Below are 26111 nucleotides of genomic sequence, written 5' to 3' on the forward strand. Positions count from 1 at the left end.
TACTCCTTATTCAATGGAAGCAGTAGAAATTGTAAGCTAAAAAACGATTTTATCTATTTTGCATTAAGCTTTTCGACCGATTAAATGGTTAAAAAAATAATGTTTAATATCTAACTTTTCCGCCGCTCAAAGTTGTATATTCGCCTCTCTCTCTCTCTCTCTCTCTCTCTCTCTCTCTCTCTCTCTCTCTCTCTCTCTCTCTCTTTCTCTCTTTCTTTCTATCTAACTATCCCTCTCTCCTTCTCTCTCTCTCTGTCATTTCTCTAACTATCCCTTTCTCTGTTTCTCTGTCTCTCTTTGTTTCTGTCTCTCTCTCTCTCTCTCTGTCCCCTTCCTCTCTCTCTACTTAATCTCTCTCTCTCTCCCTCTTCCTCTCTTTCTCTCTCTTTCTCAATTTATCTTTCTGTCTTTCTGTCTCTGTCTCTCTCTGTCTATCTCCCTCTCTCTTTCTCTCTTTCTCTCTTTCTCTCTTTCTCTCTTTCCATCTTTCTCCTTCCTCTCTCTCTCCTCCTCTCTCTTTCTCAATTTCTCTCTCTGTCTCTCTGTCTCTCTGTCTCTGTCTCCCTGTCTCTCTTTCTCTCTATTTAACTATCCCTCTCTCCTTCTCTCTCTCTGTCATCTCTCTAATTATCACTCTCTCTGTCCGTCTTTCTCCTTCCTCTCTCTCTCTCTCCCTCTCTTACTCTCTCTTTTTCAATTTCTTTCTCTGTCTCTCTCTTTTTGTCTCCTTCCTCTCTCTCTACTTAATCTCTCTCTCTCTCTCTCTTCCTCTCTTTCTCTCTCTTTCTCAATTTATCTTTCTGTCTCTCTGTCTCTCTCTATCTGTCTATCTCCCTCTCTCTTTCTCTCTTTCCATCTTTCTCCTTCCTCTCTCTTTCTTCCTCTCTAACTCTCTCTTTCTCAATTTATCTCGTTGTCTCTCTCTCTCTCTGTCTCCTTCCTCTCTCTCTACTTAATCTCTCTCTCTCTCTCTTCCTCTCTTACTCTCTCTTTCTCAATTTATCTTTCTGTCTCTCTGTCTCTCTTTCTCTCTTTCAATCTTTCTCCTTCCTCTCTCTCTCTCTTTCTCTCTTACTCTCTCTTTCTCAATTTCTCTTTTTGTCTCTCTGTCTCTCTCTCGTGTTCAGGAAATAGAAAATGTGGAAAACTCTGAGCGTAGCTGAGAATCATTATTTTATCCAAAATCGTCCTTGTTTTAAATCAATATTTTATACAAGATAACCAAAAAGTTGCAATAAAAAATTGCACAATGTCAGACGATGAAAGTTTTACAAGAAAACGAGAAAAATTTCCTACGGAGCGGATGGGGAATTTTTCTAGGCCCCCACCAACTATTAGGTTAGTAGTTTTTTTTTTAAAGACAGGGAGCTTAGGGGATAAGATAAAGGATGATGAATAATATTAGTCTTGATTGTTTTCTCATATAGATTTATATTCATGCTTGAAGATTCAGGTAACAATTAGGTACATTAATTAGACAAGAAAGTATATTTCAAATAGTAGAATGTAGCCGTTAGATAAAATCCTTACATTTTTCAAAATTACATTATAAATTTTTTAATAAGTAATTGACTCATAAGCTGATTAGGAATAAAAATACCAGATGTCTGTGTGTCTGTTTGGCTGAAGGAGCTCGCTAGGGCTGATATGGTTATTCTTTATAAAGTAAAATTTCATAGGTTCTAGGAAAAATTAGAGCATTTTATTGGGAGATTACCACCTCCATCCCAAGATAAATCGCCGTAACCGCTACAGGCTTAAATAAAGCCATACAAATTTTATGCTTCCTGAAATTTCAAAACTTAAATCAACAATCAATATAAAATAAATAGCTTTTTCAATATTAGTATTAAATAGAAGATTTACGCTAAAAAAATACATAAAGATAGCATAATTTTTAAAAGCGAAGCTTTTCTATAACTAGGGTCGGTCCGTCCGTCCGTCCGTCACGGATAGCTTTTTTCGTTAATTTAGACATGTTAGAATTGTCCTATCGATTTCAAATTTTGCATGGTTATTCCTTTAGTAGTTAGGTACGATTTAGAAAGCGTAGCAACTCTATAATCATTACCAGAATGTCCGTACGTCCATTTTAAACATGTTGATTTTTTTACTTTTTTAAATAGCTTTTTTCGTTAATTTAGGCATGTTAGAATTGTCCTATCGATTTCAAATTTTGCATGGTGATTCCTGTAATAGTTAGGTACGAGTTAGAAAGCGTAGCAACTCTATAATCATTACCAGAATGTCCGTACGTCCATTTTAAACATGTGGTTTTTTTTACATTTTTAACAACAAATTTGTATGTGACCTAATTATCCGATTGGTCTGATTTTTGGTATACTGATTCCTAGAACAACAAAGTACAATTTTATAAGCGAAGCATTTCTATAATCAAGTCCTAAAAATGTAAGTATGTCCATAATCATTATCCTGTATCAAGCAGTTTTTCAACAAATTTACTTACAATTTTGCTTTGACTCTTATACATTCGCATTCTGATTAATTAGTTCTGACATTATACAAGTGTTAATGTCTGTTTGTCCTACCCTTTCAGAGCTTCGCTTTTATGGATGTTGTCATCCTTGTATAATTTTCATTTAGGGGATAAATACCTCACCCCCTGAATTTTTTTTTGTTTAGACAAGAAGGAGAAAAATGGAGGGACAGACTACCTCCCCCAGTTGGATTCACTGCTAGTGGACCACCTGCAGGAAACAGGTATAAATACCCCCCCCCCAAAAAAAAAAAAATAATAGATCTTATACTATTATATCTCTAACCACTGAACCTATTCCATTTTAGGGAATCGTCACATAGAATGGATATAAGCTTTTTCAATTTTAAATATAAGTCTTGGTATGACTTCAAACTTTTTTCTACCCCTCCTCCCCTTTGAATTTAGAGCCTTAGATGATAAGGGCGCGGTCGTTTTTTCCATTGATTCAATCTATCTGTATTTAAACTTTTCAACCAATAAATTAATGTATAGAATTAAAATCCTATTTATAACAAAACATTGAATTATCACCTATTGTCCAAACCTTTAAGATCTCTAAATTTATAACATGCCTTATTTCCAGGGAATCTTACCTGACCCCACCCCCTGTCACCCCAGGATATCAAGTCTCTAAACGCCCCAGGTAACAATATTATTTTTATGTTACAGTTTATTGTTCTTTTGCCTAATCATTTTAATTTTACTTGATTCAAACCGTGATGAAAAATTATATATAGTATCGTCATATTAAAACATATTAAATCTAGCTGGATTTCTAAAACTGCTTTTAAACAGACAATTCATCTATTCGTAATTCTTTTCTTTTACACAAAAGCTGGTTTATATTCAAGTCAATAAAATTTGACCAATTTTGACGAATATCAATGTATATTTTTTAGAATGTCTGAGGGCGGGGCAATGCCTCTGGAGATGGTCAGCCACGCCCATTTACCTGCGGGGGCTAGGAAAGTGCCGATTTCCCATTCTGCAGCCTCGAATCAGAGTTCTACCAGCTCCGCTGTTCGTAAGGGACCAATAGGTATACCTATTTAAAGATTTATATTTATATGTTGTAACATATAAATATATTTGTTATATGTACAGCTGGGAAGACTGGAGGTGCTAGCACGAATACCACAACTTCACATATGTCGCAACATATAAATATATTTGTTATAGGTACAGCTGGTAAGACTGGAGGTGCTAGCACGAGTACCACAACTACACCTATGTCGCAACATATAAATATATTTGTTATAGGTACAGCTGGTAAGACTGGAGGTGCTAGCACGAGTACCACAACTACACCTATGTCGCAACATGAAAAACAGGTTTATACATAGATAGATCAATTCAATTTGTTTGTACTTTACGATCTAAATAATCACTGAAATAATATTTTTATGTTTGGGAAGCTTTACCTAGGTACCGGGAGAGTTTTAGTCTATTTTTCTGCAACCTCCCTACTCCTTTCGAATCAAGAGCGACTAGATGCTAGAGGCGATAGTAAATATTAAAATAATTTTTTTTTCTAATGAACTAATAACTTTTGTACATCCGGCAAATGTACATACAGCAGATTAATTTTTCCCGAAGCAATTTAAACGTATGAATGTATTTATAGAAAACTGAATTTTAACTGTATAAATGACAAAAATATTGAAACATTTAGTCAAAAATACATCTAAAGGGAGTTAAAATAAAAACCAATCGCTTCACTTTTTTCAATATAAACCTTACAGTTTTGGTCCAAAACTAATAAAAAATAATGCAATTCATGCCCAAGCAATGACAACGAGAAAACAATATTGAATTTTGAATCTACTCACCCTTCCAGAGCCATAGAGCTTAAGACCTAGCCCTTGCAGAGAAATTTGCCCTACGCCGAAAGTGCATATTTTATTACAAATTTGTCTTTTTAAAAACCAATCGCTCACAATTTGAATCACCATAAGTACTTAAAATCTTGTAGATAGACCCCATAATGTTTGGAGTTTTTGATTGGGCATGTACAGACATTTCTTTAGACACCTTAACAAGGTTTCTAACACAATCTTAGCCAATTTGGCATTAAAAAGAAAGACATGGCAATTATCAAGAACTAGGAATAGACAGAGCCGTCATTACTCAAAGTTGGATGGGAATGTCTTTTTTTATGTCAAATTGGCATAGATTGAGTTACAAACCTTAATAAGGTGTCTAAAGAGAGGTCTTTACATGCCCCATCAAAAACTCTAAACATTATGGGGTCTATCTCCAAGATTTGAAGTACTTATGGTGGTTCAAATTGTGAGCGATCGGTTATTTTTTTAACACCCTTTAGTGTACTTTTGCTGGATTTAAAGTGTTATAGCCCCAGATTAATAGATCTATGTAGATATAACAATATATTTTTTTATTAGGAAAAGGAAGGATTCCAACCAGTAATGATGACTTTCAAGGCATTCTTGGAAACTCAGGTTTAAATCTTTAATAAATTAATTTCTTATTTTCTTCAAGAATAGTTATTTCTCGCATCGTATTATAAACAGCTTTCCGCGGATATAGAATGTACAATTATGATATTAAAACCAGTTTTTTTAGCCCCGAGGTGCCGAAGGCACGGGCTAAAAAAACTGGTTTTAATATAAAACTAATTTTTGCCCTGCCTATTAAGTAGATACTCTATTACTCACTTTGTCTGCCAATCCATATTTATTGCTAATGGAGAATTTGGAGGAAAGGAATTTTACTTGGCTGCTGTATGAAATAGAGAAAGTAATTTTTTGTGAAGAATTTTTTCACTTATTGTTACTTAACAACTTATATATACTTTTTATATATGTCTATTTTTATATTTTACAGAGAATTATGAGAAAAAGATATAATAGTCAATTGTTTTTTTTATGTAAATATTTCTCTAACCATATTCTACAACTATTTTATCCATCCGTCTATCACTATGGGTAATAAATCCGCAGTTTCTCAAATAAAGGTTGTGCAACGAAAAGGCCTTTTTTGGAGCAAAGCTTTTAAATATGTTATATTAGGATGATAGTATAACAGATGAAGAAGCTCTAACAAAATATGCAGAATACAAGTTAGAGTTTAAACGACAACAGCTAAATCAATTCTTTGGACTTCATAGGTAATTTTAAAAATGTCGTTTTTATATACGTTCAGGGTATGGCTGTTAGTCCTAACTGAAAGCTCTTTTGATAAATTTTATATGTTAGAATTGTCTTGTCGATCTAAAACTTCCCAAGCTAATTTTTGTAACTATTAGATTTAACTTTCTTAATTATTACGTAATGAAAGATAGATTTCACTCAAAGCAAAACAAATTTGCCTCAAAATTTTCTATCACATTCAAAATGCATAGCTCTTAAACGTCGAGGTCTTACCCTTATCAAGCATCACATAACCAAACCTGATAATTAAACAATGAATGGATGAAATGCTACGACAAAATCCGAAAATTTTAATAACTCCCCCCATTAATACAGGCAATATTATATATTTTTATTTAAGGGAAAGAGAATGGCTGATGCTAAAATATCATCCTCGAGTTTCTAAAGAAGTTAGGTAAACATTAAATAGTTTTAATTTAAGAAAAGATCGAGAGATAGATAGATAGAGAAAGAGAGAGAGAGAGAGAGTAGAGTGGGCGAGAGAAGGATAGAGAGGAGAATGGAGATAGATAGATAGATTTATTATTACTTACTTACACCAGTAAACCAGATTATCATGTACTCTAATAAAGTTAAACTTGGAGCTGGCTAAAATAACGATCCCCTCCATCAACCCCCTTTACCCTATTCCCTGTCCTTCTACTGTATGAATGAATTGGCCAAAATTTGTTGTTCTTGTTAGCTACCTAAAATGAAGACAATAATATCATAATATCCACATACATTCCACATTCATTGAACATATCTATATTATAGATGCATATACAAATAACTACCTCCCTCCCTTTTTACAATAACTTTTTCCGTCTGCTACCAAATTGTTTTCTGCTACTTAGCTGTGTTATTACTCCCAACACCATTGGTCGATTTTCAATGACCCGATTGATCGTCACAAGGACTCTGTGATGGGAAGATGCAGTTGTTTAACCCCCTCTCCCTCTAGTGTTTTACTTTAATATTCATTAAATAAGATAAAAATTATATCTATTTAGGGAAGAGCATACTAAGAATGTGCAGAAACGGCTGGCTATCTTCAATGAGATGGATGAACACGCCTTGTTTAATGATCTAGTCCTCAGGAAACTTTCCTTATTTTAAAAATTGGACCACTTCGGATAAGGGATAAGACAATCGCTGATAAATTAATGTACATTATATAATTATTAATATTATACACAAAATTATCTCTTCTGGAAATAACAATTAAAGGTTGAAACGTATGGACACTCAACTTAATGAACCAACCAATCAAAACTCAATAGAAGTACTTAACAATAGCAAACGAATAAGAAAAGGTTATTACATGACTTTGGGTACTAGCCCATTGTCTGCTCTCTCTGGGGTCTTTTATTGGTCCAGTAAGCAATATAAGGAATAATCTTAATGCTAGTGTTGATAATGAATCTAAACTTGTTGAACTTATGGATACACTTGTCATGAAGATTGATGGGGCTTCAGAACAAGAGATTCAGGTATCTATCTATATATCTATCCATATAATTATAATTCTATCTATCTATCTATATTTATCTATCTCTATATTTTTCTATCATCTATTTCGTTGACCAAATAGCCTTTACCAAAAGTCATCTAACTAACGACTTTTTAGGTATAGCCTGGACTCAATACACCTAATTTTAGGAATACTTTGATGACCCAGTAGCCTGTACCAAAAGTCATCTCTGACAAGCAGTATAATTTTGCGTAGCCTGGACTCAAATTATATCAAATTTAGGAATACTTTGATGACCCAGTAGCCTGTACCAAAAGTCCTTTGACAAGCAGCATATTTTTGCGTAGCCTGGACTCGAGTGTAACTAAAGCAGAACTCAACGAAGTTTGTACCAAATTTTCAGGTATATTGTAATAAACAACAAACACCCTCAGCCTAAAGCAGTTTAAGGGACCATATATATCAAAGAAGGACAACATTTTACAAAAGATACTTCTTCAATGACCTGTTATGGTTTTCTGTGATGGGGGGTAAATGTAATTTTCTCGGCTGCTATGAAGTATAGAAAGCTAATTTTTTTGTGTGAAGATTCAGTATACAAATAAGCATCTAGTAAAAAAAAATTATTAGGTCCGTCGGTCAGGCAGTCATTATAAAAAATATAAATGTTAAAACATATGTTTAAAAACGCATATGAAAGGTTTCATGATTGTTTTTTTTATTCATGATTTATGACCACTGAACATAACTTTGTCCGTATTTTCATTCACTTGTTGTGCTTTGCTACTTATGGATGTTATCATCCTTGTTATACTGCAAAATCTTTCACTAAGATTACTTAACCGTTTTTCTCAGGATTCTTGCGGATATGTTTATCTGATCCTGTACCAGAGAGAAATTGGAGTAGGAAGGCATGGATTACTTTTAAAAGAAATGAAAAGGTTATCTATCTATCAATTCATTGTACTATCTATTCTTAAACACTGTCTTTTGATCTTCTAATTTATCTATATATGGATCTATCAATTGACCTATTTATCTATTTATCAATCTATAGATCAATCTATCTACTAATCTATCTATCTACCTGTCTATTGACCTATCTATCTATCAATTGATCTATCAATTTATCTATCAATTAATATAAATATATCAAGCTATATTAATCTATCTATTAATTTATCTGTTAATCTATCTAAAACTTTCTATGGATCAATCTATTGGTCTATATATTAATTTAATAAGTCATTTCTAGGTGAAAGAGATTTGTTTCAGCCTGAACAACACTCCAGTAAAAGGATCAGAATTAGGTCCAGTGGTGAACAAAGATCTGTCTAGAAGAGCTTGGTCTGTCACCTCTATAACCAATGATAAAAAGGTAATATTTGTACTGCAGCAACAGCAAGATAAAACAAGGATGACAACATCCATAAAAGCAAAGCTCTAAAATCAGAAGGACGGACAAACGAGCAGAAACTCTTGTAATGGCTATAAAAATGACAATACAGCTATTCTAAAGATCTTTATTGACATAGCAAATTATGTTATAGGTGATGGAGCAAGATATATCAATGACTATCATGCTGAATTCAGTTATGAGATCGCCATTCTAGATATCTTTATTTACATAATTATGTTGTCAAGGATGAAGGATATAAATGTTGATAAAGCTTATAACTGCCCTAATATAACCATTCTAGATATCTTTCATGACAGATTTGATTAAATTTTAGGTGATGAAGCATGACATATCAATGGCTACCAAGCTCATCACAGCCATGGACAAGAAGCATAGGCTATGGGAGCCGAAACCTAAAATAGGTAATTATTTTCCAATATGGCTTCGAAACAGAATAATATCCAGAGGTTTAGAACCGGTTATCAACAATACTGAAAAATCATGTATAGCATCAAATTACAGAAAATTTTCCACAAACGTTAAAATGATAAGTTTAATACCAGTTTTGTTAGACCGGGCCTTGGGTACCTCAGGGCTAACAAATCTGGTTTAATAATTTTCATTCTAATATCCACGTAAAGCTGTCTATAATACGATGCAATAAATTACTATTAAATCAATCTATAACCTATGGCCCTCCAGAGTGAAACTCACAATTCCAATTTTACATTGAAAATAAATCTTTTTGGTAGAAATTCTAACTTTTTTGTAGGTTCTGAAGTTAAAAAATCTATTTTTGTTCTTTTCGTCTTTAAAGATTCCTTATCTCTTTAAGCTGATTTTTGTTAAGATATGTTTATTATACTTTAAAAGTAAAGGAGTTTCTGCAAATAACGTCTAATGGTTAGGTTGAAGACTATATATGAATGTCATTGTAAAAAATTGTTTGCAGACTCTAACACAGCAGAAGAGGAGAAAGATGACCCTAAAAAAGAAGATAAAGAAGAAGAGAATAAAATGGAAGATATTGCAATCAAGAATCCTCTGCTATCAAATATTCATGATTTTCTAGGTAAGAAAATACGTGTATAATACCAAGGTTAAAAAATGATTCACAGAAAAACCCTAACTCCCTATTTCAATTTTTGAAACAAAACTTTGTTCTAAGGGTAGCTTTAACCCAGAGGAGATCACTACAATTAAGCATAGAAATATAGGGGCTTTCAAAATCATTATACACAGACAAGGGCCTAAAGGGCATTAAAAAAATAGTTACTGTTGCTGCTAGGTCAGGGATGTGATATAGTTATAGATGGATTACCTTTGCATATATATAAAAAAAACAGTTAGGAATTGCAAATAAATGCCGTGCAAACAAAAGTAGGTAAATCAAAATTATGTCACATACAGTAACCATTCTCTAGAGGATATCCATATTTAAAGCAATGCCCAAAACTTTAGAAATGAACTAAATATTACTCTAAATAACTTAAATACAATCTTAAATTCTTATCAAGAAATGTATGAAAAAATCTGTATAACCATTACTTGTATTTAAAACTGATGTTTGTGTATTAGTTGATGAAATAAGTGCAGAAGAAGAAGAACTGTTGGGTAGCACTTCTCAAAAAGGTAACTAATGTTTTTTTTATGTAAAGTTCTTTAAAATCAATGATTGAAGTTGCAAAAAATATATGTGTCAGTTAAGCTAATAGGAGCTAGAAGATTCTAAGGTATTACAAGAAAAGATATAACTAAACTAATGACATAATTTTTATTGCTACATTGTATGCCACCGCCTTTCTTTGGGGAGTAAAAACTGCTCCATAACTACAGATGTTAAACATTTTACATACTGCTGCTATGTTAGATTCGCGACATTAACAGTAAGAGTAGGGAAAAACCTTGGCCTAAAACATAAACACCTCATTACCATGCAAAGAAAGGATATGCAATAAAAGGGTTGGTTATCTGCAATATTTGAGATGTTAGTTCCTTGGACCTACTGTACAGGACTGGCCCTACATTGTTATCATCCATCCCCATTCATCAAGTATATGCCAATTTCTTACTGATAAATCTTGCTGCTAAATCTGGCAATATATCCTCCAATAATTATATATACATAGTTGTTTTTAGAAATCTTAATACTTAGATGAAAACGAGGTGCCAAGAAGACTAGACTATGACCAAGAATTGGCGAGGGCTTTGGATAAACTCATTCTTTATCTAAGGTATGATTAGATTAATTTGTGTACTAAAATTTTTTTAAACTGAGAATCCTATCCCCCTTATATTTTGAAATAAATTGAAAAGAAGAGAGGATAGCTTTTTGTTTTGTTATTTTTGGCAAGGTTAGTCTTAGAAAAAAAGTTAACCCCTCCTTTTTTCAATTTAGGGTGGGCGGTTATCAGTGCTAAACAGGCACTTTATGTGAAAGCACTGTAAATTGTTATGAAACCTGTCTTCACAAGAATCTATATTCCAGGTTTGTTCACAGCATAGATTTCTACAATCGTTGTGAATACTCTCATGAAGATGATATGCCAAATAAATGTGGCATATTCCATGTGCGCACCTGTCACAACTCTGCTGAGGTGGGTTTTCAAGTGATGAAAATGTATGTTTGTTTATGTTTTTTTCTTTCTGTCGTCTGCGTTAAAATCAATCAGTTACATTCAGTTACCAAACCAAACAGCGTGCGAATACCGCGTATACAATTTAATATAACTAGCGGTTACGCCACAAGAGGCCTCTAGGGTTACTTAAGTAGGGGGGGGGGGGGGGAGTTGAATTTGATAACACAATTATTTATTTTAGATTTAGAAAGAAAAAGTAAAACAAAGTCTAGAGAGAGGGATTTTTTTCGTGTTGAGGAAGTATTTTTTTTCTAGGGGCTATATCTCTTGGGAGGGAGGTGGTGCCCTCCCCCAAAATAGTTATAAACCTTCCAAGTTATAAACTACTCTGTATAGAAGAACCGTAAAGGTTCAGCAGTTAGCAAGATCCTTTGGTACAAACAGAGAGACACCCTGTTACTTTATTACAAGAACTAACGGATACGCCCCTAGAGGGGAGAGTCGAATTTGATAACCCATTTTATTATTTTAGATTTGAAACGAAATAATAAAAAAAAATTTTGTGGGGGTGTTAAAATATTTTTTTTTTTGGCGGGGGTTGGTTGCCCCCCTCCCCCCGTATTTTTATTTTTAGTAAAAATAAAATTAATTTTTTGGGGGGGGGGATTTTTTTCAAGGGGCGATTTCTCTTGGGAGGGTGGTAGTACCCTCCCCTAAAATAGTTATAAACCTTCCCGGGACCTATGAGAAGCTACCCTGTTAAGGAGAACCCGATCGGTTCAGCGGTTAGCAAGATCCTTTGGTACAAACACACAGACAGACACAAACACGCAAACACACAAACAGACAAACAGACATCCTGTTACTTTAGTATAAGGATATAATAAATCAGAAATAAAATGTCGTCGTTTTTATTTTAAGCGTATTAATGCCGCGAAATTGTTTTATATTTTCATCTCTTGAAAACCCACCTCTAAGGCTATCACTGATGCTAAAGTAGAGAAGTATAATGAGGAGACAAGACAGAAGTTTGACAAGCTACTCAAGAACAAAGGGATTACGCGAAATGTTAGATCATTATCCAATACCATTATAGGGTGTCTGTCTATATGCCTTTTTAGTAGGATCTTGTAGGTAAACCAAAAGTATTGCCTTTTTTTCGTGTGTATTTGTGGCTATTACTTCTTATTTGAAATAACATTGAAAAAGTAACCAATTTACTATTAAAAAGAAAGATATTGTAAATCTTAATATCTTTGTGCTTGTAAAGGAAGTGTATAAGCATCTTATGTTGAAGCCTGAAAAGCAGTGCTCGGCAGCCGCGTGTATGCCTCAGAGAAATCTTTATATTTTATATTTTAGCTGTAAAATTCAGCTGGATGTTTAAACCTGTTCCTAAACAGACAATCCATCTTTTCGGACTTTTTTTTTTACACCAAAGCGGATTTAAATTTAAGGCTTATTCGAGCCTAGCTAAATAAATCTGGTATATAACCTTTTCTGACAGATTTATCATGACAAATTAAATGGTCATTAACTAGGCTTCTATAAAAAGTAAAACCACATCTTTTAAATTTTGTGTGATTTAAAGAAACTTTCGTATCACGATTTGCAATTGATTATTTTCAGTATTGCTTCGAAATCGATTAATATCCACTGGATTAGAAAAATATCCACGGAAAGATGTCTATAATATGATGCGATATGTAGCTTTTTCACGTAACCCAATGCCAGTTGATCTCACTGAAGAGGAGGTCCAAAAACTTGGTTACAAGAGCGAAGCAGACGAGATTGAAAAATTTGTGTTGGCTAATTGTCAGGTAATAGATTTAATACCCCAGTTGGGCAGCCAGACACAAACTGGATCTTACACCAGATTTTCATGTTCTATTATAAAGTGAACTCTCTAGCGAGCTAAAATAACGATCTCCTCCATCTTCCTCCATTACCCCATCCTCTTTCCTCCTACTGTATAAATGGCCTGACCAATAAATGCGAGGGGGGGGGGGGGGGAAGAATTGCAAACTAAATTGACGAAATTTTTTCTCCTGTTATTACATCCACGTGTATTCTATATCCATTAAGACACAACACTCCTTTAAATATCTAGCAGGCAAACATATTTGTTATGTTTTACTGCGTAGGGATCTAAATCTAGTATATTTATTAGGGTGTCCCAAAAAGAAATAAAAAAAAATTGCATACTATTGTAAACCCTGCTATTACTCATTACTAGACCACTGGTACCTTTAAAAATGAAGACTTATAGCAAACAATAATTGTAATTATACCTGGAACTTCATAGAAATTTTGGGTTCAATCGTCATTATTTCGTTAGGGTGATGGGTTTAGGTAGTTTGGTTGTCAAAAATTCCCAAAAAATGGGTTTTCTGGGACACCGTAATATTTATTTATCAGGAGTTGGCTAAAGAGAAGTGGTTGTGTCCCCTGTCTGGGAAGAAGTTCAAAGCTCCGGAGTTTGTGAGGAAGCATATCATTAATAAGTTTCAAAATGAGGTCGATCAGGTGAAGGCATTTATTTTTCAAAAAGCCTTTTTTAAGAGCGAAGGTTTTTTTATAATTAAGGTCAGTCCGTTCGTCCGTTTGTTACGGATAAATAGCTCTTTTTATTAATTTAAGCAGGTTAGAAATGTAGAATGTACTATGGGTTCAGATATGTCCGTTGGTTTGTTTATTTTTTCCTAAACTTCTTCGCTTTTAAATTGTTTTAATTCTTTTCCCATCATAAATAATTTTAAAAACTTATATTCTAATGGATTTTTAAATTTTGTTTTTTGGTTTGTTTTCCAATTAATGGAACTACTATTCCTTATTTATAGGTAAAAGCTGAAACAGCCTACTTCAACGCCTACCTGCGGGACCCCAACCGACCAGAATTGGCCGTGCAACCGGCCCAGCCAGCCGCCAAGGCCAAGAAAGACGAGAGGAAGAATGTTGGAGCCGGTGGTGGGGAAGAGCCACTCCCTGGTCCCCCACGTAAAAGATCTGTGAAAGAAAGATTGGGGGTGATGCCAGGAATCACTACAAGTGCGGGAATAAAGGTGGAAACAGTTTTTATCATTACAAAAAGTAGCAGGAAGTTTGTCTGTTCATTCGTTTTATTCAAAAAGATCTCATTAACTGCTCCCCTTTCAGTAAAATTTGTTTTAGATCCTAGGAAGTTTTATTTTCTTCTGGGGAGGGGGGGGGGGGATGAGAGTAACTCAGCCCTACCAGGAAAAATACCCTTCTCTTTCATTAGTTTTTCCTTTTGAAAGTAAAATATAATCTCCTTCCTCCTGTCCCAACCTGTCCAGTTACCCTCAGATGCCTCTAGGGGCGTAGCTGCTGATACAATACTGAAAAGGGTGGATTTGTGATTTTATACTAGTCTAAACTTAAAGGAACAATTTCTAACTTTTACTTGCAACATAATAGATATTTTTACCTCAATGGAGAAAAAAACTAAATCTCCACACTATAATATGTATTTATTTCAGGTAACTCAGGCTGTCAGAGATCCAAGGAGTATTGTGGACTATAGTGATATAGATCTTTCTTTTACAGATATTTTCTAAATGTTTCAATGTGAATTTAAGATTTTATTATTATTTTAATTATGAGTTTCTATGTTGATAGCAATTACAGTATAATAGAAGATATTTTGATAAATATAAATCTCAATGATCTCAATATTAGTTTTTATGTAGGTGAGCAGTAAAACCTGTTTTTTTCTTTTTTCTTTTTTGTTAGCAATTACAGTAAAAAACATTGCATTTGATATATGAAAATGTGATCTTAATAAGAAATTTGAATGTAGCATATTACTGTATGTTTTAAGGTATTTTGGTTTATACATATATACTTAATAATATTTTCTTATGACAGAAACTAATAGGCAAATTTTTGGTTTAAAAAAATTACAGTAATAAAGGCATTTTAACTAAAGAACGTGTCCTAACTTTTGTGATATTTCTTTAACCCATTCCTGACGAGCTCCAAAACCAACTAAATTTAAAAAAAACTTACTTCAAAAATTAGAGGTCTACAAAAAAAATCCATTGCATATCTTAATTCTATGGATCATTTTACATCTACTACTTACTAAAAGCACCGACTAGCTATTTTTAAAAAAATCACAAAAGTTAGGACACGTTCTTTCTATTTTTATCTAAAATAGCTCTCATGCCAAAGATTTCATTGTATTTTGATTTTAAAAGTCATATTAATATAAACAATATCGTTAAATACTTATTTGTAGTGTCATGTCTATAATAGTTTTGTTAATAAATTTTCATTTTGTGTATTAATGTTTTTTTTATGGAAGCTACTCTATAATTCACTTTCTTTCCGTCAGTCCGAAAGTAAGTGATTTTCTTGGCTGCTATTTGAGATAGAAGACTGAACTTTTTTTTCTTCGGATATTTCTTTGGTGTGTTTGATCGGATTTTATATGAAAGTACATACATGACAAATGTACAAGGTTTCGTGATATTTTTCTTAAAAAATCTATCATTGACTTCAACTAATGCTCTTTACAATATTCTTGTCCTCATTCTTATCCATGCTTTTTTTGTGCTTCGCTACTTATTGATGTTTTCATCCTTGTTTTTATCCAAATAGAAAGAGGTAAACATAATTGTTCATTAAGATCACGAAAACTATTAAATTGAATTAATCATTTAAAGTGATGTAGGCCAGCCCTTTTTTCAAAAGATTCAATATAGGCTAATGGAGTACTAGCAAATTTATTTTCTACACTGTAAAAAATATTTTTTTCATTTAGTATCAATTGATACTCTGGAGAGTATTGGACCCGTAAGTATGCTGTTATAACATAGTTAATATATAACACTATGTAATACTATATAACACAATTATTATTACTAAACAGAATCATTACATTTTTAGTATCAATTCATACGTTCTATCGTATTGGAACATAAACTGCAGATTAGTTTATTGACATAGCATCACGTATTATGTTCTATGGTATGAATGCATACTGTACTGAAAAAATTCTTATTTATAGTATCAATTCTTACAGTATATTGTATGAAACAATACTCCACAGAATAATTAAATAAGACACCAAGCGTACACACCTCTTAGAGAAGTGAAATCAGCAATTGCTTGGTCGTATTAGACAAAATTGATAAGTTACCTTTTATGGTAAAGTTTATAGTTTTGATTTTGAAAAGTATGGTTGACCATAGATTTATTTTTGAAGTATCAGTGTTAAGCCCCAAACATTTTGAAAGTCAGTTTTTGTCCATTTTCATTCATCCTTTGCTTTTCTACTTAAGGATGTTGTCATCCTTGTTCTCGTCTAGGTATGCAAATCGTGTTGACTTCTGGAAAAAACTACTAGATGGAAATGTTCATTTGTTTAATCAATCTAAATGATTTATTACATTTTAAACTTTAAAATAAAAATCTAGTTTTTATGTAATTAAAATCCCTTTGGAGTTATCTTTATGTAAAAGTAAAAGGATCTGTGTCTGTACCGAAGGATCTTACTAACAGCTGAATTGATATGGTTCTATAAGTAAAGTCTTCTCATAGGTCCAGGAAAGGCTTAACTATTTTCGGGAAGGAACCATAACCCAGCCAATCGTCCCTTTAAAAGAAAATTACTCAGCTAATTCAACTTGGTGGTTACCGAGAACTAACTCTTCAGATAGACAGACGGACGGATAGACAGACGGATGGATAGACAGACATCGTTCTACTTTTTATTAAAGATAATAAAAAAAAACATTTTAAAATACATTTATTTTCCGATATTTTTTTAACAAAAAAACCCAAAAAATAATCTTACATTCGATGTTTGAAACTATCAGCGTCATTTATTTGTATGTATTTGATTTTAAAGTTTCATTTTTAATATAAAAACAATCGTAAAATTAAATAATTGTACTATTTCTTTACTTTTAAACATAAATTATTTTTATTTATTCATATATATAAGTAAGATTTAAGTATGTAGTTTACACTAACTTTTTTTTAATAAAAAATCAATATTCTTTATTAATATTAATATGTTATAAGCTTTTTATAGTGCCTTTTAAAAATGACGTTAAACTGGCCTACTATTGGTCAATTAAAATGTAAATTTGTATTGAATGACGTTATTTTTAGACACTATAAAGAGCTTCATTATGTTACAAACCTAACTAAAAGTTCAATTATAATAACAAGTTTTTACAACATACAATAATTACAATTAAATAGAAATTTAACACTTTTTACAGGTTATTAAAAACTTAAAAGATATGATAAATAAAATATTATATAAATTTGTAAATGCAAGCCTGGTGCTTTTGTCTCAAAAATCTTCAATTTTTAAAACAAAATTGAATTTTAGATTTTAAAAAAATCGTAAAAAAACACTTCTGGTAGTACTTTGTTCCATATGATTTTAAGCATGGTTTGACGTTATTGAAATAATTCTCTTTCTCCAGTAAAGCTTCGAACCAGATTAATATCCGCTGGATTAGAACCAGTTCTCAGCCATACGAAAAAAATATGTCTAACATCGTGTATATCCAGTTTTCTATATAATATAAAAGTGTTGTACAATCATTAGATTAAAACCAGTTTTTTTAGCCCGTTCCATCGGCTTGATAAGAGAGATCATTTCCAAACTTTACATTAAATAAAAACTAAATTGATGAAATTTAAATATCCAAGCTCATCAAAGTTTCAAAATCCATTGTGGGTTCAAATAGAGATAGGTTGATAGGATCCTGGAAAAAAAGAAATATTATCATTAAGAATCAAATGCTATTGCTCAATATGTAAATTAATTTTCTTAATCATCCTATTATCCTTATACTAAAGTAACAGGATGTTTGTTTGTGTGTCTGTACCGAAGGATCTCATGGTTCCCGGGAAGGTTTATGACTATTTTGGGGGAGGGTACTACCACCCTCCCAAGAGATATCGCCCCTAGAAAAAAATCCCCCCCCCCCAAAATAAAAATTGTTTAACTTTCCCAAATTTTTTTTTTTACTTTTTCTTTTCAAATCTAAAATAATAAATTGGGTTATCAAATTCGACTCTCTCCTCTTCAAGTGCCCCTAGAGGCTTCTAGGGGCGTAGCCGCTAGTATTACATAAAGTACTAAGATTTTTGTCTGTAGCTTAAGATTTCGATAACTACTGAACCGATTAGTTTCTTCATTTTAGAGATGATTCAAATAGATTCTTGGGTGGTTTTAGGATATTTCATTTTTACATTTAAGTCTTTGAATGGTTTTAGGCTATAATTCTGTCCTTTCGTATCCCTTCAAATACAGAGTCCTTATATGATAGGGGTGCTGTCGATCGTGTTATAGTAAAGAGGTAGAATATTTTAAAAGTTGTACTGCTACTAACCTGTGAGTTATCATGCACTGAGGGTATTGTTGGCTTCCAATTTGGAGAGTATAGTGGTGGATCTGAACTGCCAAGCTGCCAGTCTGATTCACTGCTACAATGCTGCCAGTCTGATTCACTGCTGCAATGCTGCCAATCTTGCTGCCAGTCCTCATCATAACCCTCTTCCATCTCCTTACAAATAGTACACTTATATTATCTATATTCTAAAATAAAATCTAAAAACTAAATTATACAGTATGACCCTCGAAAAAGTATTTTTTAGCATCTGCAGCCCTTATTTCTCAATGAATTATTAAAAAATGTATATGTCCTTGTTCTCTATAGATTTCCACATAAGTAGATATAAAAATATTTTTTTTACCTCCATTAACACCGGAGATTTTTAGAGCTAAAGTTTTGAAAAAGTGACTGAGGAAAAAGTAACTCTTAACATGAAACGACTTTTTTAGCAAAGTTAAGGTAGAAGTCCTTTTATTTTTGTTACTAGCAGAAACTTTATACAAAAATGAAATAAAAAATTTAGGCGTTGAGTAAAAAACATTTTTTTACACATATTTTTAAAGTCTTTTTAGTTTAATGATATTTTGAAAAACTTACTTATTAGGCAAATTTGTTTTAGATTAAAAAACCAAATAAATCTTTATGAATATAGCAGGAAAATTGTTTTTGTTTCATTATCCTAACTTTAATAACAAAAAAGTTATAAAGAAAATGAAATTAGAACATAATGATTTTTTAGTCTAAAATATTTAATTAACCCCCTATTAAATGATTGAGATGTCAGAAAAGGGGGCGGAGCAACTGTCATAATTAATCCTTTTCATAAATAAGGGTAAATAAATAACCTAAAATTTGCAAATAATCAATTCATTCAGTAGTATTTTTTGCCATATAAAATTGATATTTTTTGGTGGAATAAAAAAGAAATAATTAGTTAACTTGTTTTTCTTTGTGTATTATTATTCAGTTGCCAGAAAAACATAATATAACCATCCAAAAATTATAAGATTTAAAAAAAAATTCTTTTTCTCAGTCACTTTTTCAAAACTTTAGCTCTAAAAATCTCCGGTGTTAATAAAGGTAAAATTAAAATTTTTATATCTACTTATGTGGAAATCTATAGAGAACAAGGACATATACATTTTTTAATAATTCATTGAGAAATAAGGGCTGCAGATGCTAAAAAATACTTTTTTCTAGGGTCATACTATATATCTATCTAATTTTCCTTAACACCGGACCTATTCTATTCTAGATCTTATTCTAGGGAAAGAATTCCCCCCACTCTTAAATTTATGTTTTAAAAAATAAAAGTAAAAAAATATATGGAAGGGGTAATTTTTTAAGGGGTAAAATAATGATAAACCCTCCATGAATCTCCAAGAAGGTTTACTGAAAAGGAGAAACACATCAGTTTAGATTTTAGCGAGATCCTATTCTACAATAAAAGATCTTACTACTTCACATAATAGGCTGGTCCTTTGGAAGATCAAACTCCCTCACAATTTTATTATTAATCAACCAGAAAGTAAAATTTAAGTGCCAAGCTTAATATAGTATTGATCTGACAAGTAAAAACCCTGACCTCTGGTGGAGAGGAAGGTGTGGGTGGTTCTGATCCCATGGTTGTCCCAACTCTAGATGATGGTGGGGAAATATCTGAGGTAAACACAATCCTTCCAAGTTCACTTTCAGTCGAAGAGATTCTATTTGCTGATGACAAGAGCATAACATTATTTGCAGCTGATAGCTCTGGTTCACCATGAGTCGCAGAGAACAACATTTTTCCCCTTTCACTGTGGTTAACTTCAGGCAAATCTTCAGCAGTATGTTTAATAACATATTCATCATTGTTTGTTGATTCTGGGTAACCATTGTTTTTAGTAAACTTTCTGGTTATCATCAGACTTCCATCATCATTCAGTAATTCTCCATTAACTTCTATTTTATTAGCTTCATTTGTTTCAGTAACATCTGTCTCCATGTAAGGAAGAGTTATTACAGTCTTTTCTTGTCCAACATCAGAAATAACTGAGGCTGTCATTATTGGGGTGCTTAGATTTAGCGGTGATGAACTGCTACTGACTCGTTCAATTTCTAAAAATGAGAACAGTAATGATGATAATAAACTTAAATTTATTTGATAATATAGTTACACGATTTAAGGAGTAATTATTAGATTAGAAGAGCATAATTATTCAGGATTATTCAACCTAAAGTAAGAATTCAAAATAAGTGTATAAAAAATTTGATTGCTGTTAACTTTTAAGTTGTAAAAAACAGCCTTATTCACAAAAGAATTTTAAAGGTGTCCCACCCCCCAAGAAAATAGCCTAAAACCACCACAGGACCATTAGGTATATTCCCTGAAGAGTAGAATCCAATCGGTTAAGGTACGGACAAACTGACGGACGGACAGACATCCTTCTACTTTGTATTATAGATAAAATTCTAAATTTTAGTGGCTAAAACATCTGATACTAACCTACAAGATGTTTTGGAAGTGGAGCCAAAGCTGACAAAACACTGTGAATGTTCCTAAAATTGAAGAATTTTCTTTGTGCTTAAATGATAACCTTTTCATAAAGTCTCAAAAAAAGCAAAAAATGTTTTGTTTAAATGTGTGTAATTAAAATGTGCATCACAGTTGAATTCTGAATTTAATAAAAAAAAGTTGTTGTTTGCGCTTGACAAAAAATCTACCTTAAAATCTGTTCTCCAGGAATTGATGAAATAGGAACCACTCCAGCTTGGTTGGATAAATCCCTGAACATATAAAGTGTGTACTATTTAGTTATTAGACTATACTTCAGAAAATTAAGAAAAAAAAACAAATTTCCTCTTAGAATCTAACTTTTCCATATTGGTTTCTAAAAGAAGGAAAGTTACGGTAACAAATGATTTTCAAAGTTTTGAAGTTTTTTTTAGCCTAATCCCTCAAACTGATTACTGGGCCATAAAAATCCCAGTTACAACCTCATTTAGTTATGGGCAGTAGTTTCCTATAGAGTTTTATTTCAGGAAAAGAGATTAGGAAGAGTTTTGTATAATTTGTCCTATTCGATCAGGAATCGATTTAGACCAATTTTTAATTAGGATTTTGTGGTTCAAATGTAAATTCTCATACCTGTATTCATTACAAAGACTTGGAGTCATATCCTTTCCCATGACAGGTAACTGATAATACAATGGCTGCTCAACAGAATAAGCAGGGGGATGAAAGGTAAGGTTTTCTGATTCACTTAGCACAGGACTAGCAGATATTTCTTTCTCACTTTTGAAAAAGTTTATCAATGATGGTTCTACTTCATTTGAATCAGGCATTTCTAGAAGAAGAAAAAAATATTTTTCAGTTTAAAGTCAAAGAAATATTAATAAATGATATCAAACAGTAAACAATTTTATTTGTATGTTCAAGCACTTCAAATCAGAAAAAAAATAAATGGACCCTCTGGGATCTTACCTAAAAGATTTTTTAAAAATATTTTACATTACCTGGTATGTGAATATAAGTTTCTGCTTGATCTTCAAAAGAGTAACTTTTCATTCCTAAATTAAATAATAAATTATAAATTAGATTTTTATTCAGTAAGAACTTATAGAAGTAAATAGCTGAAGTTGAACTTTAGTTAAAGATTCCTAGGAATGATTTATTCAAACTATTGCAAACTATTAATTTTAGCTGTACATAGTAATTAATTGCATCTGATTTGGTATTTATCCTACCTATTTTATTATTCAATCCACACATCTGATAGTGCAACATTAGTATCTTTAAGCTTGAGCTAAGATTTGAATTTCTCACACTGTCATTTGCAGTAAGTAAATTTAATATTTTCTTTATGTTTGTCCGTAGTTATATAGTGGGATGATAAAAGTAATTACCTGTGTATCCTGAAGCCTTGCCAGAACTTACAACTGCTGTCAAAGATGGTTCTCCTGTAAGTTCATGTTTTCCATTGATTTCTCCACTTGATGTTATTAATCTTTGATTATTAATATTCATACCAAGAAGGGAATTGTCCAGCCCTGATTGAATATTATCTTTAAAATTGCCATTGATTCCCAGTAAAGGACTTAGAGCAGACACTCCAATCTGACTACATGGCACAACAGAGTTACCAATCATACTTGACACAGTAGTTACTGCACTGATCCTGTCAGAGTTTCCAGCTGTTGATATTATAAGTTTTCCTGACTCAGATCTGGAGGAGTAAGTTGGTATGGTGTTGATTATGTTGCCAGGAAGAAAACTCATTATGCTTGGGATGGAGTTAGAAAGGCTGGTTTGGGATTCATACAAGCCTGTAGAAATAACATGATTTTGACTTCCAGAGAGTGAGTTAAGAGTTACAGAGCTAACATTATTATTGCTACTTTTCCCTAAAGAATTTGAGCTGTAACTGACAAAGTTTGGTTGGGCAAATGTGCTCCTAAGGCTTGTGGATGTTACACTTGTTGTTCCAGAACAAATATCTGTCTTACTGTAAGCATCCAAGGATCCTACAACATTTGGAAAGTAAAGGGCAAGTTCAATTATGTGTATTTAGACAAATTATAATTCTAATTTTGATGCTCAATAATATAAATAAAAGTTGGTCATGAAGACAAAAAATGTATTTCACTATAAAGTTTTGAATAATAAACTTAAATCATTACCATTAAAATAAGGTTTGTATAGCATAAATCCTAAGAATACCATTTAGAAATTAGATTGCACATCAAATAATCAACAGAAGAACCAATAGAATAAAATTAAAACATATATAAAAGTTGTTTTTATCAGAGGAATATTTGAAAAACTTAATGATAAATATTAAAGTTCTCTTGAGGGTATGCCATTTAAATGTTGACATTATTATTAAAAAGTAAAGCATACTGAAATCACTTAATGGAATTACTATTTTATGTTCTAAGGCTTATTCAGTTGAAATAGTCAAATAAAAAATAAGTATTTTATATTCAATGATAATATAAATACCTGGTAGATTTGTATTAGGAGATAAATATTGTTGACTAAATGATGGTAGTTTTAGTTTTGATTGTGGTATATTATATAAACTTGGGTTTGATAGCACACTTCTTGCTACATCACTGTCTAGATGAATTATCTTTTTTTTAAACAACTTAAATATTTCTAGGTGTATAATAATCATCTTCTAAGAAGTAAAATATTGTATATAAATTTTATTACCAAAACAATTTTTAAAGTTAGTACGTTTTTCAACCTATCACAACAAAATATCAGATTATATTTTGATAATATTTTTGTTATGCTTATCATCTTATATTTTAAATTTCTCAATTAAACTAAACTATCAAAAAAATCAAATAATCATAAGTAAACTCTGTTTACCTGGATATAACTGGAGGAGGGTTTCAAGGGAAACTTCTGGTAATCCAAATTCTGTTATTGGCAAATTTCCTAACAAAGGAGGATTGGGCTTCAGGCCCATGTTATTTTGGGAAGCACTAGTAAGAGGATTGGGGATCCCAGGTTTTGACACTTGGTTCATATATTTGTTCAGCTGCATTGTTGGATTATTAATGTTTTCTAATTGGATGATAGGATTATTTTTTGTAGTTTCTGATAAGCTTAAGCTGTTGATTCTTGCCAGGTCAACACCACTTAGTGATTTTATTGACTGATTAGCTGGATTGTATTTTGATGTTTGATGGGCAAGAATACTGGCTTCAGCAGCTGACACATAATGTGGGTGAGTGGATGTAACTAGTGCAGAAGGTTTTGATTCCTGTAGCAAAGGAGATGGAGATGTCATGATTTCAGGGAAGGTAGGCAATCTAAATTAAGAAAAATGTTCATATCCAGAGTTATTCATGAAATCATTTCAGAATAGTTTCATTTATATAATGTAACAATCTAATCTAAACAAGTTTTTCCAACCTAATAAGAGAAACTATATATATATCATACTTATCTTATTTGTAGTACCCTTCTTTCAAATTACAAAAAAATATGAGTTCATTTTTAAAAACTAGTTTACTTCTTTTAAAAGGAAAATTATGTAGAAACCTAAATATAAAGTTAATATGGTGTATTGTTGTATTTTGCTTATTTAAATTTCCTAAACCATTAGAATTTTTGGACATTATCAATGAATATTTTTATATATTGTTCTATGTAAATACAAATAGCCCTAATATTATTATTCTTTATTAAATAATATTTATTACAGGCTTTATTATTCATGGTCTACTGTTTCTAATGTTTTGATATTTGAATATTTTATTGACTTATACCATACAAATTATTTTGGAAATATTTAAATAAACATACCTGGTCATAGTATGTGTTGAGGATATTTTATCTTCTCTCTCATTAAAACTTGTTGTATTATCAATACCATCAACATCTTTTTCTTCATACTTGATTAATTCTTTATCCTCCTTGATAACAACTGTATTCTCATTAACATTTGAAACTTGGTTATTGTTATAGGCAAACAGATTTTCATTAATAGGCACAATATTTCCTTTTATGTTCACATACAGTTGAGGTCTTGATATGGGTGGCATTGATTGGTTTGTGCCTGCTGACACATTGGATATATTCATTTGTTGGTTATTCAAGAAAGTCACTTGGTAATTTGGAGGTATTCCAATCTGAAACAATATTACATTTAATTATTTAGACAAAACATTACTTCAATACAAAGGAACATTTTTAAAATCAAAAGTAAATAAACCAGAGCATTTAAGTTTGTAAGTGCTCAAAACATTAAAGATGACAAAATGTTATAGTAGGATACAGAAAAAAAAGATATTTTGTTCAGTATAAAAGGTAGAGATAGAGAGTTGATGCTTATCTTCTTATAAGACATTAAGATGTACCTGTTGATGAGGCAAAGCTCCTGAAATGCTAACTGATTGTTGCTGTAGATTCTTTACTGAAGCTGCAGCAGCTGCCACCTGCCTCAGCAGCTGACTTTGCATCAGCAGCTGCTGATGATTGACAGATGAGGCTGCAAGAGGCTGGGTTGTTGACTGCAGTTGGTTGGATGCCAGAAGTTGCCTAACTGAGGGAAGCTTTATGCCACGTCCAACATGGTGATGAATTGGAATTGTTCGAGTCAAATTCAGCCTGAAATTTTAAAAAATTACATTATTCTTCAAAATGTTTGAAGATGATTAAGCCCAAAGTATATAAGGTCCTGCAGAGCACGAGTATGAAATTAGGAAGTAGGTGGAATATGATTGTCACTTTCAAGTAGAAATATCTTTGATGGCTATGGTTTCCTTAACTTTACATTGACATAACAAGAAATATTAGCCTAAGATAATTTTTAGGATTTGGCTCACAGTTTCATAAAAAAGTGTAATAGAAACACGATGATGATTGATATGCAAAAATAATATTATGTTACTTCAGTACCTTGGAACTGCCATACTGTTAGTGTCTTGGACAAAACCTTCATGTGTACCTTTCATTCCAGAAACATCTAAACACACAAATACAATAACCCTATAACTGAAAGTTGCCTAAAACGTTGTTATTTTTCTTTTTGGTGAGTTTATAATTAAAGGTTTTCAAACTGCACTCTAATTCATGACATTTGTAATACTACTACTGTAAGAAAAAACAATGTAAATGATGATTAGACTGTCTT

At 32.0% G+C, this 26111-nt stretch overlaps 2 protein-coding genes across 2 annotated transcripts; one reads left to right on the forward strand and one right to left on the reverse strand.

The window, feature by feature from the left end:
- The first annotated feature begins 1187 nt into the window (after window positions 1-1187).
- On the forward strand, window positions 1188-15405 carry LOC145330630 (serrate RNA effector molecule homolog). The gene is made up of 23 exons (XM_080175303.1): window positions 1188-1338; window positions 2644-2721; window positions 3084-3143; window positions 3400-3539; window positions 3761-3831; window positions 4903-4959; window positions 5530-5627; window positions 6011-6064; window positions 6663-6747; window positions 7059-7142; window positions 7406-7526; window positions 7979-8064; window positions 8379-8501; window positions 8857-8944; window positions 9475-9594; window positions 10101-10154; window positions 10678-10756; window positions 11011-11119; window positions 12080-12153; window positions 12834-12921; window positions 13520-13627; window positions 13942-14163; window positions 14602-15405. The coding sequence occupies exons 1-23, from the start codon at window positions 1250-1252 to the stop codon at window positions 14677-14679; spliced, it is 2166 nt and encodes a 721-aa protein (XP_080031429.1). The 5' UTR covers window positions 1188-1249; the 3' UTR covers window positions 14680-15405.
- Window positions 15406-16859: 1454 nt separating this feature from the next.
- On the reverse strand, window positions 16860-25942 carry LOC145330631 (uncharacterized). Its single transcript, XM_080175304.1, has 14 exons — window positions 25877-25942; window positions 25336-25585; window positions 24782-25107; window positions 23840-24285; window positions 23465-23581; window positions 23143-23172; window positions 22369-22986; window positions 21979-22032; window positions 21611-21809; window positions 21187-21249; window positions 20969-21021; window positions 20069-20580; window positions 18481-18654; window positions 16860-17850 (listed from the first exon to the last, which is right to left on the reverse strand). The coding sequence occupies exons 1-14, from the start codon at window positions 25930-25932 to the stop codon at window positions 17782-17784; spliced, it is 2967 nt and encodes a 988-aa protein (XP_080031430.1). The 5' UTR covers window positions 25933-25942; the 3' UTR covers window positions 16860-17781.
- Window positions 25943-26111: the final 169 nt, after the last annotated feature.

Source organism: Acartia tonsa, chromosome 10 (genome assembly GCF_053477335.1).
Source record: "Acartia tonsa isolate MP-2025a chromosome 10, ASM5347733v1, whole genome shotgun sequence".
NCBI lineage: Eukaryota > Metazoa > Arthropoda > Copepoda > Calanoida > Acartiidae > Acartia > Acartia tonsa.

What these genes read in the sequence shown, in the direction of transcription:
- LOC145330631 (XM_080175304.1), bottom strand. Translation starts at nt 25,932, where the DNA reads ATGAAAGGTACACATGAAGGTTTTGTCCAAGACACTAACAGTATGGCA. An exon ending in AACAGTATGGCAGTTCCAAG is followed by an intron (nt 25,586 to 25,876) that starts GTACTGAAGTAA and finishes TTAAAATTTCAG; the next exon opens with GCTGAATTTGACTCGAACAA. An exon ending in CAGTGCATGATAACTCACAG is followed by an intron (nt 17,851 to 18,480) that starts GTTAGTAGCAGT and finishes CTTTTTTTCCAG; the next exon opens with GATCCTATCAACCTATCTCT.
- LOC145330630 (XM_080175303.1), top strand. Translation starts at nt 1,250, where the DNA reads ATGTCAGACGATGAAAGTTTTACAAGAAAACGAGAAAAATTTCCTACG. An exon ending in CTATAACCAATGATAAAAAG is followed by an intron (nt 8,502 to 8,856) that starts GTAATATTTGTA and finishes ATTAAATTTTAG; the next exon opens with GTGATGAAGCATGACATATC. An exon ending in CTACAAGTGCGGGAATAAAG is followed by an intron (nt 14,164 to 14,601) that starts GTGGAAACAGTT and finishes TATTTATTTCAG; the next exon opens with GTAACTCAGGCTGTCAGAGA.